The sequence below is a fragment of the Cyphellophora attinorum genome, assembly GCF_001299255.1.
Source record: "Cyphellophora attinorum strain CBS 131958 chromosome Unknown Contig9, whole genome shotgun sequence".
In the NCBI taxonomy this organism is placed as follows: Eukaryota; Fungi; Ascomycota; class Eurotiomycetes; order Chaetothyriales; family Cyphellophoraceae; genus Cyphellophora; species Cyphellophora attinorum.
In genome coordinates this window covers 807472-825133 of record NW_017253237.1, presented here as the reverse complement: position 1 = coordinate 825133, position 17662 = coordinate 807472, and the positions used below count along the sequence as shown (strand labels likewise).

Below are 17662 nucleotides of genomic sequence, written 5' to 3'. Positions count from 1 at the left end.
AGCATCGCATGGCCAGACCTCAATAATGACGCGCTTCCGCCCATGCATCGACCTGCACTCCGGTCAAGTCAAGCAGATCGTTGGCGGCACGCTGTCCACGGTAGAGGCAGATCTGAAGACAAATTTCGTCTCCGAGCATGCCGCCGCTCACTACGCCAACCTGTACCGCAAGGCCAATCTTGAAGGCGCACATGTGATTCTGCTTGGACCGCGCAATGAGAAAGCTGCCCGGGAAGCGTTGGCCGCGTGGCCGGGGAAGCTGCAGGTGGGTGGTGGGATCAATGAGAAGAATGCAAAGGAATGGATCGAGGCGGGAGCGGAACGGGTGAGTCTTTGGATAGCTAGTGCTGCTGCTGATGCAGTCTCTGGCGGGCGTGAGAGTCTGGAAGAACGGAAGCTGATCAGCGCCGCAGTAGGTCATCATAACATCATATCTCTTTCCCGAAGGCAAATTCTCTATGGAGCGACTAGAAGCCGTGCTCACTGCCCTCGGTGGCGATAAGGCCAAGCTGGTCATCGACCTCAGCTGTCGAAGGAGCGGCAGTACTTGGTTCGTAGCTATGAACAAATGGCAGACCATCACGGAGATGGAGATCACTCAAGGTCTGTCCACTGCAAAGCCGTCATCAATCCGCCATGTATCCTGACTAGCCGTGCCCAGAAACAATCAAACTCCTCGAGCCATTCTGCTCCGAATTCTTGATCCACGCAGCCGACAATGAGGGGCTGCAACAAGGGATCGACGTCGACCTGGTCCAACGACTTTCGGAATGGTGCTCGATTCCTGTGACTTACGCTGGCGGCGCTCGGACCGTAGAGGATCTCGACCTGGTGAAGGATCTCAGCAAAGGCCGCGTCGACTTGACGATCGGTAGTGCTCTGGACGTCTTTGGCGGATCTGGAGCCAAGTTCGAGGATTGCGTTGCGTGGAACCGGAAGAACTCTTAGGACTCAGTGGATATGCACAATGAAACCGCATGTTCACACCAAATTCCTGTCACCCCCAACCTCACCTCCCCTCACCTCCCCCTGACAACGACCTGACCACCGCCTAAGCCTACCCTCACTCGTCACTTGCCTTCCGCAATCCCCCGGCACGATAACACTCTTTATATCTGAAAGCTCCCAAATTTGCGTCGTAACCTGCCCCGAAAAGAAGGGTATGGTGCTTTAAGAACTAAAGTGCTTGCAAGTACATCGGGGTCGCTCCCCTAAAATTTAAAACGAAAAATTTCTGAGAGTACTCAGTGAGGTCCCGGGGGGTTCACGCGGTAAGTCGTGGACCCCCCAACATTATTGCTTTTTGCACTGGCAAGTTGCTAATAGTGTTAGGAGATGGGTTTGCGATGTGGCGATGAGTGCGGTACTAGTTTGAATCCGGGGATTGGTGTTGCAACGACTTTTTGCTTTCTGTCGAAAGCGACCCTCGACCGGACAGACCAATTGGCTCAGGATTCGCTCTGCTTCACTTTACATCGCCTTCACCTACTCCACTCACTCGCTCATACGTTTCCATCGCAGCATACGATCACATGCATGACTGAAGTCTGAGTACCCTTTGAGACCGACCATCTTTGCGCCCTCTTCGGTCGCCTGTGACGGGCAGCTTTGCGGTTGCATGAGCATTGATGTGGTATCAACAGGTCGAAGACGGGAGAACTGAACGGCGGACTGCCAACATTCATCGACTCGCAGGACGTGGGCTTCAGGTCGACCACAACTACCAGGGCCTGAGGGACATGCATTCTGCAGACACAGTTTGGAAAAATCATTAATTCGTCAAGGCTCGCGCCCGTGCTGTGCAGCAGCAAACATCTAATGTCCCACCCAAGTAGGTAAGCCAATGCCATCAGAAGGCATCCCGAAAAGGTTCCTCTCCAACTCTTATAACGTCGTCACGACCTCTCTCAAACAGCGGCACCAACCTCACACCGCCTCGTATCCTCCAGATCCACCAAATCCGTAAACCCCGAACTCTCATCACCCCTCATCATACTCGTAATACTCACCGTCCCAAACGGCGCCGACGACGAGCTCGAAGACTTGATCCGCGAAAGCCGCTCCGCCGGCGTGCTGCCACCATCCGCCGTCGTCGACGACCACACGGTCGCCTTCCCATTTACACTCCCACTCCCTCCCCTCGGACTCGCAACACCGCCGATATTCCCACTCGGCCTGCGATTCTGACCATCCGCCCCACTGCGATCCTTCGTCGACGAGATGATCGACACCATCCATCCGGGCACGATCTTCGCCAACGCAACCTTCGCAGCCGGCAGACACGCACAGATGATGGAAGCGTTCATCTCCGCGGGTGACCAGATCGCGGCGGCCCAGTAGTCCCATGTTGGATTGTGGGATTTGCCGAACTGTAGCAGGGACTGCAAGCGCAGGATGCTGACGACGGTAGCGATGAGGCCGAAGGAGAACATGATGAAGGCGTGCGATTTCTGGCGGGTTGAGTAGCCGAACTGTAGTTTGTAGAGAAGTGGCATCGGCATGATTAGGATTATGACGTCCAACGCCATGTTGAGGGCTGCGTGCATGTACCCGCCGATGTAGACGTCGACGCACGAGCCGTTCTTGCCCTGCGGATCATCCCAGCGCAGCCAGGCGTAGTTGACGGGGCTGCATTGGAAGGTGAGTGCGAAGAAGAACGCGATGCCGAAGGCGGAGACGACGCCGATCATGACTTTGCAAAGTATCTTGAAGTGGTAATTTGGAAAGATCCTGAGGAAGAATAGCAGCAAGGAGATCTTGACCAGCACTGTTGAAGCGAGGTAGCTGATTTCGCCCGCCCAGAAGTACTTGAGGAGTAAGGTGATGTGGTTGAAGGGCACCATCCAGATGTCCTGTCCAATGCCGTATTCGTAGTAGAACCCATCGAAAACAGTGACTGGCATACCGGCGATCCAGGCGGCGACAATGAAGGCATCGTCGTAGCCGAACAGCTTGTTGGACCAGGGCCATGGTCGCCGAACGGAAAGGCGGGCGATCACGAAGATCAGCGAGATGGTCATTAGAGTCGGACCGACGATGGCGATCGTAAGGCCACGGTCACGGACAGGCCGGTCGCATGCTGATGCAGCTACCTTTTGGGCGGCTGAAGAATGTCAGCATCCTGAACTCATTTGATAGACACGCTGGAGACATCGAAAATGTAGCATACTGAGGCCTTCGCGGACGGGACATGATGTTTCGACACACTTCTCTGAGGCGTCCCAGAGCGGTCGCGACGCGCATATACAAGTGAGGTCTGTGATGGAGCAATTGGATATCGGCAAGGCTGTGGTAATGCATGTCAACTAGCAGATGTGGTCAGCCAAGTCATGTCCCTCAGTTGAGCGGTGTATGTATCAACTCACAGCACAAGACGGCAACTGGCCGATGAACTGTTCAATTTGCGCATTCGCTAAGGCTGAGTATACCAACCCCAGAATCCAGTGCAACCTCATGGCGATCGCCAGGCGACGCTTCTTGGGAAGCGAGAGCAGCGAGGACGCATCGCTCACGGCGCCTGCGATGCATATAAGATCTGCGCAAGGGATCCTCCCAGATGCAAGATCTGGGCTGGGATGTTTTCACGACGCTCGTCGAATTGTCGAGGCGGGTCTCAAACCTTTTTCCAGAGGATTGGTAGACTTTTTGGGCGTTGATGACATGTGGACACGGGCTGTCAGAGGGGCTTGCATTTGCAATTTTGACACTTCCGAGTTCTCATGCTGCTTCGTTGGGCGTGGAAGTCAGTCCAGCGTACGAAGTGGAAGACGCATCGTGTAGAAAGTGGTCCAGCGCATATTCTGACGTCCATCTCGTCCTGTCGAAATGCCCAGTTCTGGGGAAACCATCCTCTCCGCACTACCAAGGCGCGTAGGATCTGCACGTCAGTTGAATGCACTAGCGACGACCATCTCATACGATACCGATGTGGCGCCTTCATGGTAGTCCTGGAGCCAGCCTTACCGAAAGTCAACCACGTTTACCAACGCTCAATCAGAGCCTACAGGTAGTCATTGGCGGCGAAGATTCGGTCTTGTGTGTGGTGAAGAACAGAGGTGGTCTCGGGCATTAGAATTCTAGACCAGGGGTCCGAGGCCTGTGCCTTTGCTGACTTGCAGGCGGCTAAACCCCTACAGGGTAGAGCGTGTTCGCCTGCGACAAACGAGCGAGGAGAGTTTGTAAAGTTCCGGCAATAACGCACTGCAGTAGATGCAGCAGATGCAGGACGCAGGCGTGGTCCGATCAACATCGACGATGTCCGTGAGTCTTTCTTCGGGGAGGTGTCAATGCCTCCTACTCGCTGCATAAAACACGAGTCTCTGCAATATTATTGATGTCGGACTGAAGTGCCCATATGCCCACCTACGAGCAGAGAAGCTAAGGAGGAGATGATGGAAGCATTTCCTAAATGGTTGCTTGCCTCGGAAAATTGTGCTCCTGAGGACTCTCGCCCGGAGCATCTCGCGATTGGGCTCTTCGCAGACCAACGTCTTGGACAGCTATGACGATCATCAATACAGCTGGCAATGTGCTCAAGACCCAGCTGAACTCATCGTTATGTGATCTTGTGTGCGCCTTTCACTTTATGAGCTGCCAGAGCAGGCATTCGATCGCGTGGGGAGGCGTGTGTCCTGGCGGTCTTCGAGATAAAGAACAGGATTTTGGCTGGCCATCGTTGGATCGTTGGCATGAACCTAGGCCCGTTCGGCCTGATGAAGTTCAATTGACTGCTGGTGACTGCGTCCGTGTAGCCTCGGGTGTCGATGTGCAGTTGCCGACACCTCTGTAGCTCGACTGTCCATGATGTGAGCAAACTGTGGCTCGGTCTGCTGAGGTAAAGGTTCGCGACGAAAACGTGAGCGGCAGCCTAGGGTACCTAATAACCCGTAAGCCAGGAGTCATCAGACACCAGCCATCACATGTTGGGCAATGGGCATGCACCAAGCTGTCTGCAACAGTTGTGTAGTAGGCGCTGGAAGCTTAGAGAACTCTTACAGTATCATGCTGTTTACGCATGCAATCATGATGATCGTGACAAGAATCATCGTTCCCGAGGTCTGAAGCAAAAAAACCATCTATGAGCAGGAATTTATTACGCGAAAGCAAGTGGGATTTCAAGAGTTTCTTATTGATATCTGATGTACCGAACGACAATTGCGAAGCAAAAGTGTCGAAGCCGGTCCTCTAGGATAAGTTATGTTGTGGTATCATGAATATCGTAATTCCCGTCTGTGTGAACGCCTGACACTGGACCATTGACGACTTGGTATGGGTGAACATTCTTAGGAACGTAGGTTGCTGGATGTCGTGTAGTCGGAATTGTGTCGAAAAGCTATCTAGTGCTTCGCAGCCTGCTTGTTGCCCTCAGCAGATGCCTGTCGATTGGGTTAGTTGCCGCTAGACTCTTTGATACATTGGGTTAACATACGGAGTTCTTGCTCTCGGTGAACTTGTCACCAACAGCATCCTTGGCCGCTGTGGCACGGGTAGAGATATCAGCGTTGGAGTCCTTGGCGACCTCCTTGTTGGTCTCCTTGGAGGCAGTGGCAGTGGCCTGAAGTAACATTAGTGTCTGAGGATGATGTGATCAACGACGATGAGACATACCTCGTTGACCTTGTCACCGACGTAGTTGGCGGCGTTCTTGACGGTCTCCATTGTGATTGAAGTTTGTGATTTGGTTTGGTTTGGTTTGGAAAGTGTTCAAGTTCTTTGGATTGGTTCGTGGATAGTGGTATGAGAGACGAAAAAGTTCAACGAGGAAGAGAGTACTTATAATTATTCTACAGCCGCTCCTGCCCCTCTGCGAAACTTCACGCGTTCAATGGAAGCTGCCCCGCGGTTGCCTGGTGGACTGCTGTGTCGTCATTTGTCGTCAGGTGCCCCAGGTGGTCAGGTGGTCACTGCCACTTTTCGACCGTGCCTCAGCAACCAGAAAAGGCGTTCATGACGACGGGTCGACTTCCGGTTCAGCGAAGTACGTCATTACGCTAAACTACAAGAGCGCTCGCGCTCTCCGCATTCTACTTCCGGCCAATCAGACCAATTAGGATGACTGCTGCCACAGCTGGTTCAGCCCCAGTGGCGCCAGGTGTTCTCTGCTTCTTCGCTTCTTTGTCGACTGTCAATTGTTCCAGATGATGCTTGCAAAGGACGCAAATCCTGTTTGCAGCCACTCTCACCTCAGCCCGGGAGTTCTTCTTACGCCACAGTCGACGTCATTTGCACGCGTTAAGCAAAACCATGTTTGACATGTGCCTCAGAATTGGTTCAATGAACCGCGTGAACCCGCCAGTCTCGGCATGCTCGTCGTGCTACCTCAAGGAACCGGAACGTGCATCAGCACTGCATCAGGAGTCGATGGAACAGGAGCAGCATGCGTCACAGCCTGCAATCATGGCCTCAGCATTACTGGTGAGTCCGCAAATCCCGACTTTCACCGGATCGTATTTGTGCTGTGCACAAAATCCAAGGGACAACGATAGTTGGCAGTGAGGCAGCACACCATCATGACACGTTCCGGCTCTCGGCTGCGTCCTCGACCCATCTGCAAGATTACCCAGTCGAATCTCTTCCCGGACTGTGAGTTGTAAACCTTAGGTCTGGTCCTGCGTCAGTTCCTGCAGATCACGAGGTCGACGGAAGCCCAGGCCAAGGGTGCTGCCGTGGAAACAGGCACTTACAGTAGCCATCAGGATCGACCACTCTGAAGTCAGTCAAGCCCCATTCCTGTTTGGCAATGTCCGCATCCAATTTGTATCCATGTGCCACGATTCGATCCCGTTCGGCTTCAAGATCATCCACCTCAAACACGATCTCAAGGCCCTTGGTAGGTCTTCTATATGCTGCCTTTTCCTCCAACGTCTCCTCGGCAGGCACACCAATTGCAGCGAGAAAGATATTGCCTCGGGCAAAGAAGGCATAGTTGTCCTTACGTTTCCTCATGGTGAACTGCAAGGTGTCAATGTAGAATGCCAAGCAGCGTTCCAGGTTGGAAGGAAAGATCTCAAGACGAAGTGACGCTGGCATTATCGTTGCAGTTAAGGAGGATATTGATTCCGTCCGGACTCACTTACGATGAGACCTCTGCTTGGATTTGTATTGACACTGAGTCGATCAGTGAAGCTGAGACCATTGGTAAGTCAGAGGTCTAGATGTTCTTGGTTACATAAGCCATGTGAGCGCAAGCCCACAGATGCCGCGGCCAAGGTCATGCACTTCGCTGTGGCTGTTCAGTCAACAAGCCACGTCGTGGCAGTCATTCAGCCATTCATTTGTGGCGCACCGCTTTTTGAGTGGCTAGGCTAATGTCTGAGTTCTTGGAAGTTGACACGACTTCAGAACACCGGAACCCGTCCAACCAGACAGATGAGTACAATTGCTTGCCCCCTCCGAGGGCAAGTCTGCGGCAACGGCATGGCCTACGGGGTATGACCGTGACGCTCAGGGCCTCGGACGCCGCCCATCATCTTGGAATAAGATCAATTTGAGGTGCTCACTGCAATACAGCAGGCTATTGTCGAAACGCCCAAGTTTCCGGGAATTGATCATCGCCTCAGATTGAGGCCAGATTGAGGTGCTTACTGCATGACGGCAAGGTTATCGTCGAAAAGCTTGCACACTCGAACGTCTACTATAATTTCAGTATACGCCCTACCCTTGCCATAGGGCTTCGTGTTATTCTCAGTTCTCGAAATGTCCAGAGCGGACACTCCATTCCCTTACCAAGCAGCACTTCTACCCTCGTCCACAGCACTGCGCTATCCATTTGACCTCAAATCCCATTCTTCTTCAGAAACTCCAGAATCAAAACCCCGACCCTTTCCGTCTGCGCTTCCACCAAGAAATGCCCACCATCCAACAAATGCACCTCTGCATCCGGCAAATCCCTCTTAAACGCCGTCGCACCCGGATTAATGAAAATCTCATCATCCTTCCCCCACACCGCCAACACCGGCAACTTCTTCTCCCTGAAATACCTCTGGAACTCCGGGTACAGCTCCACATTACTGCCATAATCCCTGAACAGGTCCAACTGCACCTCGATATTCTCCGGAGTGTTCATCAACGCCCAGTCCAGCGTCCAGGAGGCCGGGTCGACGAGTTCCGGGTGGGGTTCGTGCTCGGTGTACTGCCATTTCGTGGCGGCGTGGGTTAACAGGGCACCCTGCAACACATTTCTGGCATCCTTCTCGGCTTGGGTGCCAGGCTGAGCGGCCCACAATGTCTTTACCGGGTCCCAGAAAGGTCCAATACCGTCGTCGTAGGCGTTGCCATTCTGGGAGATGATTGCCTTGGTAGCGCCCGGACGCTCCAGCATTAGTCTCAGGCCCGTCGGGGCGCCGTAGTCGAAGATGTAGACTACGTATTTCTTGATCGAGAGGACGTCGAGGAAGGAGCCAATGGTGGTGGCGAGGTTGGCGAAGGTGTGGGTGTAGTTGAGGGAGGCGGGGATGGTGGTAAATCCGAAGCCGGGGAGGTCGGGGGCGATGATGCGGTAGTTGTGGGCGGCGAGGAGGGGGATTAGGTTACGAAATTGGAAGGATGAGGCGGGGAAGCCGTGCAGGAGGAGGATGACGGGGCCGTCGGAGGGGCCGGCGGTGCGGGAGAAGACTTCGATGCCGTTGGGGAGTTTGGTGAAGGAGGTGGTAGTCTTGGGTGTGTGTGTCATGGTGGTGGTGGTTTGTTGGGTAGGTGCTGAAGGTAAGTCTGGTGGATGAGGAGATTGTTGCGGATGTTCGAGATGCTGCTGTTGCTTTTTGTCGCGGCTGTCTAGGAGCTGGTATCTCGAGAGGGCGTGTGATGAGTTGATGGCCTTCTCCCAACACCAGTCGAGTGCATCGACCTCCTTATATGTCTACCCTTGCAACACGAATCCCCCCGTATTACCTAACGTCTACATCCCGTTGCTCCATACCTGCCGTCCATGTCGCGCTCATAGACACTCCCAAGCACCACAAATCCATCAAATCCACAAGGTTACTCATCAACTGTTGACTGTCGAAACCTCTCAGTAGCCGTTAGATTTGGGTGTGAAGTCCACTCTACACGGCAAGCCGTGCTCGCCGCTTTGCCGGCTGGTGCAAAGCAGCAATATTCGGGGTCATTCGGCTTATGTCAACGTGCAGGTGCGCGATTTTATTGGCTGGAAGTGCCTTAATAACGGGCGAGTATCTGCATATTTCGCGAGAGAGCAAGTCTGGTTGTGTGTACCTGACGTATTTAGACGTTGAGAGAGATGTGTACGCGGGATGCTGTTTTTGCAGGGTGCTGGTTCGAGCGGCGTGAGTGCCGCTCTTACGGTTCGTAGCACGTCCCTGTGTTGTAGTTGCTCGCCGCATTGTGAAGATTGGATGGTAAGTCTACATCTGAAGGAATTTCGAGCTGAAGAGTGATGTGCGCTTGATTGAGATTTGGACGCGGGCACCGCTAGCTTGGCCATGTAGTCAGGTATCCAAATGCAGAACAACCTGGCATATCCTGCGACCAGGGTACACCAGACTCTCGGTCGGGTCGGTCCCATTCCTGCTCGTTGTCAACTTTGGGAGAAACATAACCGTATCCTCATTGGTAGGTGCTTCGAATGTGCAGCACAGAGCCTCGCTATCAGTCTTGGAAGCCCTTGGCATGACACCACGTCCGAGGCGTCCTCTGCGTGTGTCATTGCCGAAGCGATGCCAATAGCTACGTCTGCCCCAGCTCGACGAGATCATCTTCATCACGCAAGCAGGGCCTCTTTCAATGGCGGCTCGGTCTCATACTCGATCTCCAGATTAGGCCGTCTCTTCGACTTGGGCTGTGTACCGGTCCGTTTCCGCTTGGCTCCTGCCTTAGGTGTCGAGTCGTCCTCGCTGCTGTCTTCGCTATCATCTTCCTCGCTGTCGTCGTCACTGTCATCGTCGGGAGATTCTCCACCAAGCCAGTCGTCGAAGTCTTCCATCTCCTGCTCATCTTCGCTCTCCTCAAGATCACTCACGTATTCGACCTCGCCCTCGATCTCTTCGACAGCCTCGTCTTCCTCGTCTTCGAGCTCCTCACCCTTCTCCGCGCGCTCGAGACCTCTCAGAACCTTCCGCCAAACTGTTTCCTCGACATTAATAGGCCGATCACCGTACGCACCACTCCTCAAACGCTCAATAAGCTCACGCTCAACGGCTCTCTCCACTTTGGCTGCACTCTCGGCCTTCCTCTCCCTCGTCTCCTCCCGTCTCTTGATCTTGCTCGCAATTTTCGGCACCAATTTCTCGCCCAGTCTTTCTTCCTCCTTCGCGATCCGTCTTGATCTAATAGCGACTTGTGTGAGCCTCGTAAGTCGCTGCTTGCACTTATGCGTGTAGAATTTCGGCCAGTAGAGCAACTTCTTATCCACCATAGCCAGTGCCTTCTCATAGTTCTGCGGTAGTCTGATCTTCTCCCACCATTGTGAAGGCAGGTGGTTGCGCTCGGGAGTCTTGATGTAGAGGTACAGAGCACCGGTCGCTGGATCTGGTCGTACGGTGGCGTAGCGGGAGTTGGCAAGTGGACATGACTGGCGGTTGCAGAAGCCTGTTACGTTATGTTCGTTGCGGCAGAAGTTTTGGTCTTTGGCGGAGAGTCTGTTCGTGGTGAGTTGATGGACAAACGGGGCAGCCGGGAGCAGATTTACTTGAGCTTGAATGAGCAGAACTGCTGATTGATGACTTGCCAGACTATCTCGTCGGACGCCATGGCGACAGAGGAGGAATGTCAAGTGTTGACAATTCACGTGGTGGGATATGAATGCTCGGATCGCCGTCAACTTTTTTTGACCTCCAAAATGCAACAGTTAACGATTACAGTGATGCTAGTTAGCGTCATGTTCAAACGTAGCCTTGTACGGTGCTTCCAGTGGCCGCAGGCGCAACCTTTTCGTCTTTTCGATTCCTGCACACGTGTCATTCTGTGTCAACCACATAGTATCTACACCGCAGTTGTTGTGGCCCTCAACTTGTGCTCGCCATTCCGAGTGTGTTCCTACATCTGACTCGCTCCAAATGTCTCTCAGAATGTTCTTCGCGGAGCGCTGTAGAATAAGCCTTTCCAGCACCTAGGCCATTCACTCCTTTCCTGTTCCGGACCAGCAAGGTATTTGACCATGAGGCTCCATTAATGAACATGCGCCTAGGTCCAGTGACGCCGTAACTTTCGCTCGAAGCTCGTGACAGCTTAAACTAGGCCAATGTGTGAAGTCCAGGTACAGTCCGCTTATAATAGCGATTATTGAGCCTCCCGAGGTCCTTCAACTCCTCTATCGGATCAATTTCGAATACTTTCAGCGCGTTGCTTTGATCTGACCTAGGTGTGTTCCACGTGTACGACAGCAGTTGTGACTTGACCGCCAACAAATCGCAATACCTTGGCTTATGGTGCCATCAGACAGCGTCTTGGCACGCAGCTGTTGAGCCCTTGATATGGATAAGCCGATCGCACGAAATGCTGCAAGGCAACACAACTTAGTGTCTGCATCGACAGATCTGGCAGGATATCATGCATGCTGTATCGCTTAGCACAGCTCGGCTTCGTCAACATCAGGATGACGAGCCATGGCGCAATAGTCATCCAAGTTTGCTGCACACGTTGCAGAGGTTGCCGAAGATGAACATAAGGGCCCAGGTACCGGCTGATCTGTGCGACCACGCCTTTCATATACACTTGCCAAGATGAAACTCACCATTGGCCTTACGGCGCTGACGGCCATTTCTTCAAGCGCCTCTGCTCAGTACTCTGGTGACATTGTGCAATACTGGATCGATCAATCTGCCATCCTCGTCAATGGAACCGTGATAGGAGGGCTACCATCGCCACCTTCTGGCTGGTTCGAGGCTATTGTCCAGGGCGCTGTCTACCTCGCTGCCACGAAGAGCGTGAACGAATCTCTCGCCTTCCAGCAACTCGCCGTCTCTCATGCCGCCCATGATTCGCTGCACTGGACTTTCCACGGCACGCGGCTCTACCCGACTATCGACTTGCGGTTCAGCACCATCGCGAAGCAGATTGGCATCGACCTCAAGTCCGATGAGGCCCTCCGCGCACGAGATATCGGCGAGTCCGCGGCCGTGACCGCCACTGTGGCTCGGGCCAACGATGGCATCCATCATTATGTGGCCTACGAGCAGCAGCCTAAGGAGCCTGGCTTGTACCAGGGACGTCCAGGAGGTCTCGCCGTCCCAGACACTCCGCAAGCTCAGTTTCTACGTCCCTTTGGCGGTCTAGGGGACATCTCCAAGTATCGTGCCCCACCTCCGCCTGCTGCAGTTTCTCCCGAATTTGAGGAGTTCTTAGTGCAAGTCTATGAGCAGGGTGGCAACGAATCTAGCCAGCGCACTGAGTACGACACCGAGACTGCGTGGTACTGGCTGGAGTCCAGCCCAATGTAAGCACGGTTACTCCTGTCGGATCCCCTGTACAGCGGAGGGCCATCAGCTAATGTTACCACAGCGGCTGGAATCGGCTTGCCAACCTAGTCGTGGGCAATAGCCTTGCCACCGATGTGCTTGCGTCCGCCAAGTTCTACGCCCAGCTTAATTAGGCGCTCGCCAATGGTGCCATTGCGAGTTGGGACACAAAGTACAAGCAACCCACCGTTCCCACAATGTTGAGCGCGCTGACAGAGCAATAGATACTACTACAACGCCTGGCGTCCTATCACCGCAATCCGATATCCAGACATCTACGCCGCCTCCGGTACAAATTGCACAGATCTCACCTGGACCCCGCTCCTGGATCCCACGCCCAATCACCAAGACTACCTCTCTACGCACGCCACTTTTGGTGCAGCTGCAGGCGCTATCATTCGTGCATGGAACGGCGGCGATGAGATCGACGTCCAGCTGAGTAGCAACGTCACCCGCATCGAAACGGTGATTACGAGGCGGATCACGAGTATCGCGCACGCCGTCAAGGAGAATGGCGACAGCAGAGTGTTTGGTGGGGTGAGTATGCATCGGTCTAGTTGAAGAGAAGTGACGATTGACAATTCTGCGCAGATCCATTTCCAGTATGCGAGTGATGTTGGGAATGAGATTGGTGATTGGGTCGGGCGGGATACTTGGGACAAGTTTGATGAGCATTGGGATGAATTCTAGAGTTCTTCGCTGGCGCTTACAGTGGGCAACCCATCTGGAGCCGTCTGCACTGCACAAAGCCCTGAATACGAAGATAGCACAGAGTCTTTGGGCAGTGTATCCTATCGTGCAGGAAGAGTAACCGCGTTTCACGCACAACATGGACGGTATGCACTTCTGTTGAAGCGGCGAGACGTTGTGGACGGGCCGGGAGGAGAAATATGATGCTGGACTGATCTCTGCAACATGATGCCTAGCAACGGATGGCTACTGTTTGGGGGGCGCTGCACGGAGATCATTGATTGGACGGTGACTCCTGGGATTTCGGGTCTGCCTCCGTTGAGCATTAGATGGTACTTTGTAGCCAGAGTTGTGGTTTCGCGTTTGGAAGGGCGCTGGACATGATCTGTGGTGAATTAGGTGTTCGATGTTTTACATACTTGCAGGAGAGCACTGCTCGCGGAGTGGGTCGGTGACCTGCGGTTGATGCTAAATCGGAAAAGATGGATATCTCTCGAACGCCTTCGCTGAAAAGAAGCTCATACGTAGCAGTCGTTTCACGTCATCAGATACATCCTGAGCCAGTCCAGTCTGCCTCGTATGTCTCGCTGTGCACTAGGCATGCTTCTTGTTTCCCATGAGCTCAGTTCGCGCCTCCGAATTGCCCGCCACCGCCGCCAGCAGTGACGCCAGCATTCCCAGCGCCCGCTCCATCGATGCCCAAGCCTCCGAGATCCCGCTGTGCAGCAAAGGAGTCCGCCTCGCCAAACATCCACGCGTCCGCCTCCGCACTCTCGACTACTCTGCGGAGCTTTGCCATTAGATGCGCCATTAGCTCGGCTTTCTCTTCTGCGGCCACTGGGTCGTCCTCTTCGTCTTCTCCCGCTAGCCGGTGCTGGCTGGGGCTCAATTCTCGGTGGGCAGTGGTGTGAGATTTTGTTCGCTGGTGCTGCCCATGTGGCGCATGTTGCTGCGATGTTGTTTGCGGCTGGTGCTGTGACTGTGCACGTTGGTGGAGAATGCGAGTCTGAGACTGAGGCTGAGGCTGCTGCCGAGCGCGATACCGAGACATGAGGTCATTGATGTGGGCTGCTTCTGCGGCGTATGGTCTGACGGAGTCTTCTTCCGGGTACGGGTGTGTCTGGTGATGGAGAGTGTGAGGGTCGTGGTGGTGCCGGCGATGCTGGGAGTAGGCGGCATCGTAGTCCAGATGAGGGTCGCGTGCTGAATAGTCTGTCGTGAATGGGTCTACAGATCGAGGTGGTGGTGGTTCGAGCGTCGTGTATTGCATCTGTCGTGATTCATCGACACCTTGCTCCTCGGCAGGCGAGATGTCGTCTCCCTCCTCTGGCTCGTCGTCCTCTTCTTCATCGTCCTCGAGTGTGAGATGTGCAGGCAGCGTGGGCAGTTGCGGTATCAGAGGCCGCCCGGTGGCTGGATTTATGGCGACAATCGAATTGGAAGGGAAGATGGTGGCTGATGTCCGCGGCGACAGCGGCCGGTGTGGCGACTGGCTCGGGTCGTAGGTGCCACTGAGAGATGGTGGCAGCTCTGTCGTTGGGGTCAGGCGGGGCGGAGAGGCGAAGGGTGAGATGTTGCGGTACTGCGGTGGCGGAGGAGGTTGCTGTTGTTCCGGCTGCGAGGATATTAGCCGGCGGGAGAGGTGTGCAGAGAAAAGATTGCGTCGGACAGGCTCAGCGGTTGACCGAGAGGGTGAGGCCGGGCTGTATGTTGGAGAGAGGTCTGGTTGGGATGGGATGCGGGTTGGGCGCGCCATCTTGGCTGTGTCTTATGGGTAGCTACTGTAGACGTGTCGAGGGGGGTCCTGAGGCATTGCGCATCATTAGCTAGCCTGCAGATGTCGTTGAAAGTCCACGCATGTTGTACTGTCCCTGGTGACCTGATTCCGGCGCGTAAACAGATCGTCGTCGCGCCAAGATTTCGACCTCCATTCACTGCCTGACAATTTTCATAGCAAATATATTCGACGCTACACTATGGTTGTGCTCAGCATTCCCCCCACCACGTTGAGAGCAGCCCATTGCGTCGATGTCGGCCGCCGCTAACACAGAACATATCTCGGTAGGTGGTAACCGCCAGACGTCAGCCTCAGATTGGTCGAAGCACTCCGGTGTCCTAGCCTACGGGGCTGACCAGAATATCGCTCTCTGGAAGCCACTTGGAGATAATGTCCAAGGAGTGTATGGGACGCTTCGGGGCCACACAGCAAAGGTCACTGCTTTGACGTTCGGGCAGGTCGACGACAGTGAGTCAAGCGAGGGCCTGGTCTCGGGCAGCGCGGACGGTGAGATTAAAACGTGGCAGTGTGATCCGTCAGGGTCCTGGCAAATTCGAGGCTCAGTCAAGGGCCATGAAGGTGCTGTGAATTGTATTGCAGTACTTCATGCACCCGCGTTTTTGTTACTGGAGGTGCCGATGCGAAGATCAAGTTATGGAATATTGACGAAGGATCGCTGGTTTGCACCTGTACAGTTCAGACCAAGCCTCGATTTATTCCCTTGTCTCTGGCGTTCGCACACTTCGAGCAAGCCGAGGGTAACGAAGCGGCTTTCATGGTCGCTGGAGGGACGCGCAACGATGTTCAATTGTATGGTATTAAGAAGCCATTGACAGAACCTGAAGTAACACACTGCGCGAGCTTAGTCGGCCACGAAGGCTGGATTCGGTCTCTCAAATTGAAGCGTCTACACAGTGGAGAGTATCTCCTTGCTTCGACAAGCGCGGACAAGTACGTTCGGATATGGAAGTTCAAACCACAAGGACAACTAGACGGTGCCGTCCAGTCTACATCGAATGGGCCTATACAGCAGAGCTCACTGAACGCTAAGGTTCAGACAGTATCTGTCGACTCAGCTAGCTACAGCGTCACGTTTGAAGCACTTCTGCTCGGACATGAAGACTGGGTGTATTCAGCGGCGTGGAACCCACGTGATGACTCACAACAGCTACTGTCGGCATCCGCCGATGGCACCTTGACAATCTGGGAGCCCGATGAAACGTCTGGAATCTGGGTCAGTGTCACTCGTCTCGGCGAGATCAGCGGCCAAAAGGGAGCTACAACAGCGACTGGCTCATCTGGCGGATTTTGGAGTGCTCTTTGGTCGCCGGAGGGAGACGCGGTGACCTGCCTGGGCCGTACAGGCAGCTGGCGGCTGTGGAAGTTTGACCATGGACAACAATACTGGACGCAACGGACGGCAGTGACGGGTCACGTTGGCTCCGTCAACAGTTTGATATGGTCGCCAGATGGAAGCTATCTGCTATCGACAAGTTCTGATCAAACCACAAGACTACACGCGGAATGGCGGCAGGGGACGAAGAGAACGTGGCATGAATTCGCACGACCACAGATCCACGGCTATGACCTGAATTGCATATCGGCGATCAACTCGACGCAATTTGCGTCAGGTGCCGACGAGAAGCTGCTTCGTGTGTTTGATGAGCCAAAGTCTGCATCTGTGCTCCTTTCCAGGTTGAGTGGCATCGAAAGTTCGAACGCCGACGACTTACCTGAGACTGCAGCCATTCCTGTTCTTGGACTCTCAAACAAGGCCATGGACGAGACAATCGGCGAGAATGGTGTCACAAATGGTGACCACGCTGCTCAGACACCAGCTTTCGCGTCTGACGCATCTGTAGACCATCTCAACGAGCCGCCGACAGAAGATCTCCTCGCCAGGTACACATTATGGCCCGAAAGAGAGAAGCTCTATGGTCACGGCTACGAGATCTCCACATCAGCATCTGACGGCGACATCCTGGCCACAGCCTGCAAAGCCAGCTCACTCGACCACGCTGTCATCCGCATGTACGACACAAAATCATGGACTGAGATCCGTCCAGCGCTCTCGGCACATACTTTGACAGTGACGAGGCTGGCATGGTCACACCCTACCCACACCCAACTGCTCAGCGTGGGCAGAGACCGCCAGTGGGCAGTGTTCAAGAAGATCGAGAATACTTGGCAGCTGTTGCAGTGTAAAGAGAAGGCACATTCGAGGATGATTCTGGACGCAGCTTGGTCACCGAGTGAGGAGCATTTGTTCTTCGCGACTGCTGGAAGGGACAAAACAGTCAAATTGTGGTCAGCGAGCGGCGAAACCTCCGAGTACACTCTTGCTCAAACGCTGACACGGAAAAAGCCGGTCACTGCGGTGGCGCTGGCGCAATCAAGTCAAGAGGGAAAGGTGGTCATGGCGGTCGGAGAGGAAGATGGATCGGTATCGGTGCATGTCATTGATGCTCCTGCCGGGTTGCAGATCATCACAAGCAGAGAAATGCAGCCAGAGCAGTGCCCTTCGAAGACTATCACGCAACTGATATGGCGACCTCAGCTGCCCAAGTGTATGGAGGAAGGCCCAGGCATGCAGTTGGCGATTGCCTCAGCGGACTGCTCAGTGAGGATATCAAGGGTCGACGTCGATGCGCTACTGCCGGGCTGACAGACTACCTGGACACATGCTGGGTTGCGGCTACCTACCTGGGTAGCGTCGAAGTATCAGGCATGAGAATGGCAGTCGCTGTAATGTGAAAGCGCCTGGGAATTGTAATGCACATAC

General features: G+C 54.2%; 8 protein-coding genes across 8 annotated transcripts; 3 read left to right on the top strand and 5 right to left on the bottom strand.

Annotated features, from left to right (window-relative positions):
* Positions 1-25: 25 nt before the first annotated feature.
* Positions 26-948, top strand: AB675_9332 (1-(5-phosphoribosyl)-5-[(5-phosphoribosylamino)methylideneamino] imidazole-4-carboxamide isomerase; the record flags this gene model as incomplete). The annotated part of the gene is made up of 3 exons (XM_018149856.1): positions 26-325; positions 417-603; positions 662-948. The coding sequence occupies 3 exons, from the start codon at positions 26-28 to the stop codon at positions 946-948; spliced, it is 774 nt and encodes a 257-aa protein (XP_018001447.1).
* Positions 949-5336: 4388 nt separating this feature from the next.
* Positions 5337-5658, bottom strand: AB675_9330 (Glucose-repressible protein; the record flags this gene model as incomplete). The annotated part of the gene is made up of 3 exons (XM_018149855.1): positions 5337-5375; positions 5429-5554; positions 5608-5658. 3 exons carry the CDS (start codon positions 5656-5658, stop codon positions 5337-5339), a joined length of 216 nt encoding a protein of 71 aa, XP_018001344.1.
* A 365-nt stretch (positions 5659-6023) lies between these two features.
* On the bottom strand, positions 6024-6945 carry AB675_9329 (uncharacterized protein; the record flags this gene model as incomplete). Its single annotated transcript, XM_018149853.1, has 2 exons — positions 6024-6121; positions 6684-6945. 2 exons carry the CDS (start codon positions 6943-6945, stop codon positions 6024-6026), a joined length of 360 nt encoding a protein of 119 aa, XP_018001606.1.
* Positions 6946-7774: 829 nt separating this feature from the next.
* On the bottom strand, positions 7775-8671 carry AB675_9328 (putative hydrolase; the record flags this gene model as incomplete). Its single annotated transcript, XM_018149852.1, has 1 exon — positions 7775-8671. One exon carries the CDS (start codon positions 8669-8671, stop codon positions 7775-7777), a length of 897 nt encoding a protein of 298 aa, XP_018001427.1.
* A 1047-nt stretch (positions 8672-9718) lies between these two features.
* AB675_9327 (Protein MAK16) lies at positions 9719-10707 on the bottom strand (the record flags this gene model as incomplete). The annotated part of the gene is made up of 2 exons (XM_018149851.1): positions 9719-10595; positions 10646-10707. The coding sequence occupies 2 exons, from the start codon at positions 10705-10707 to the stop codon at positions 9719-9721; spliced, it is 939 nt and encodes a 312-aa protein (XP_018001431.1).
* Positions 10708-11678: 971 nt separating this feature from the next.
* AB675_9326 (uncharacterized protein) lies at positions 11679-13103 on the top strand (the record flags this gene model as incomplete). Its single annotated transcript, XM_018149850.1, has 4 exons — positions 11679-12391; positions 12457-12525; positions 12638-12950; positions 13005-13103. 4 exons carry the CDS (start codon positions 11679-11681, stop codon positions 13101-13103), a joined length of 1194 nt encoding a protein of 397 aa, XP_018001736.1.
* Positions 13104-13725: 622 nt separating this feature from the next.
* Positions 13726-14859, bottom strand: AB675_9325 (uncharacterized protein; the record flags this gene model as incomplete). Its single annotated transcript, XM_018149849.1, has 1 exon — positions 13726-14859. The coding sequence occupies one exon, from the start codon at positions 14857-14859 to the stop codon at positions 13726-13728; it is 1134 nt and encodes a 377-aa protein (XP_018001557.1).
* Positions 14860-15131: 272 nt separating this feature from the next.
* Positions 15132-17545, top strand: AB675_9324 (Elongator complex protein 2; the record flags this gene model as incomplete). Its single annotated transcript, XM_018149848.1, has 2 exons — positions 15132-15387; positions 15576-17545. The coding sequence occupies 2 exons, from the start codon at positions 15132-15134 to the stop codon at positions 17543-17545; spliced, it is 2226 nt and encodes a 741-aa protein (XP_018001519.1).
* Between the last annotated feature and the right edge of the window lie 117 nt (positions 17546-17662).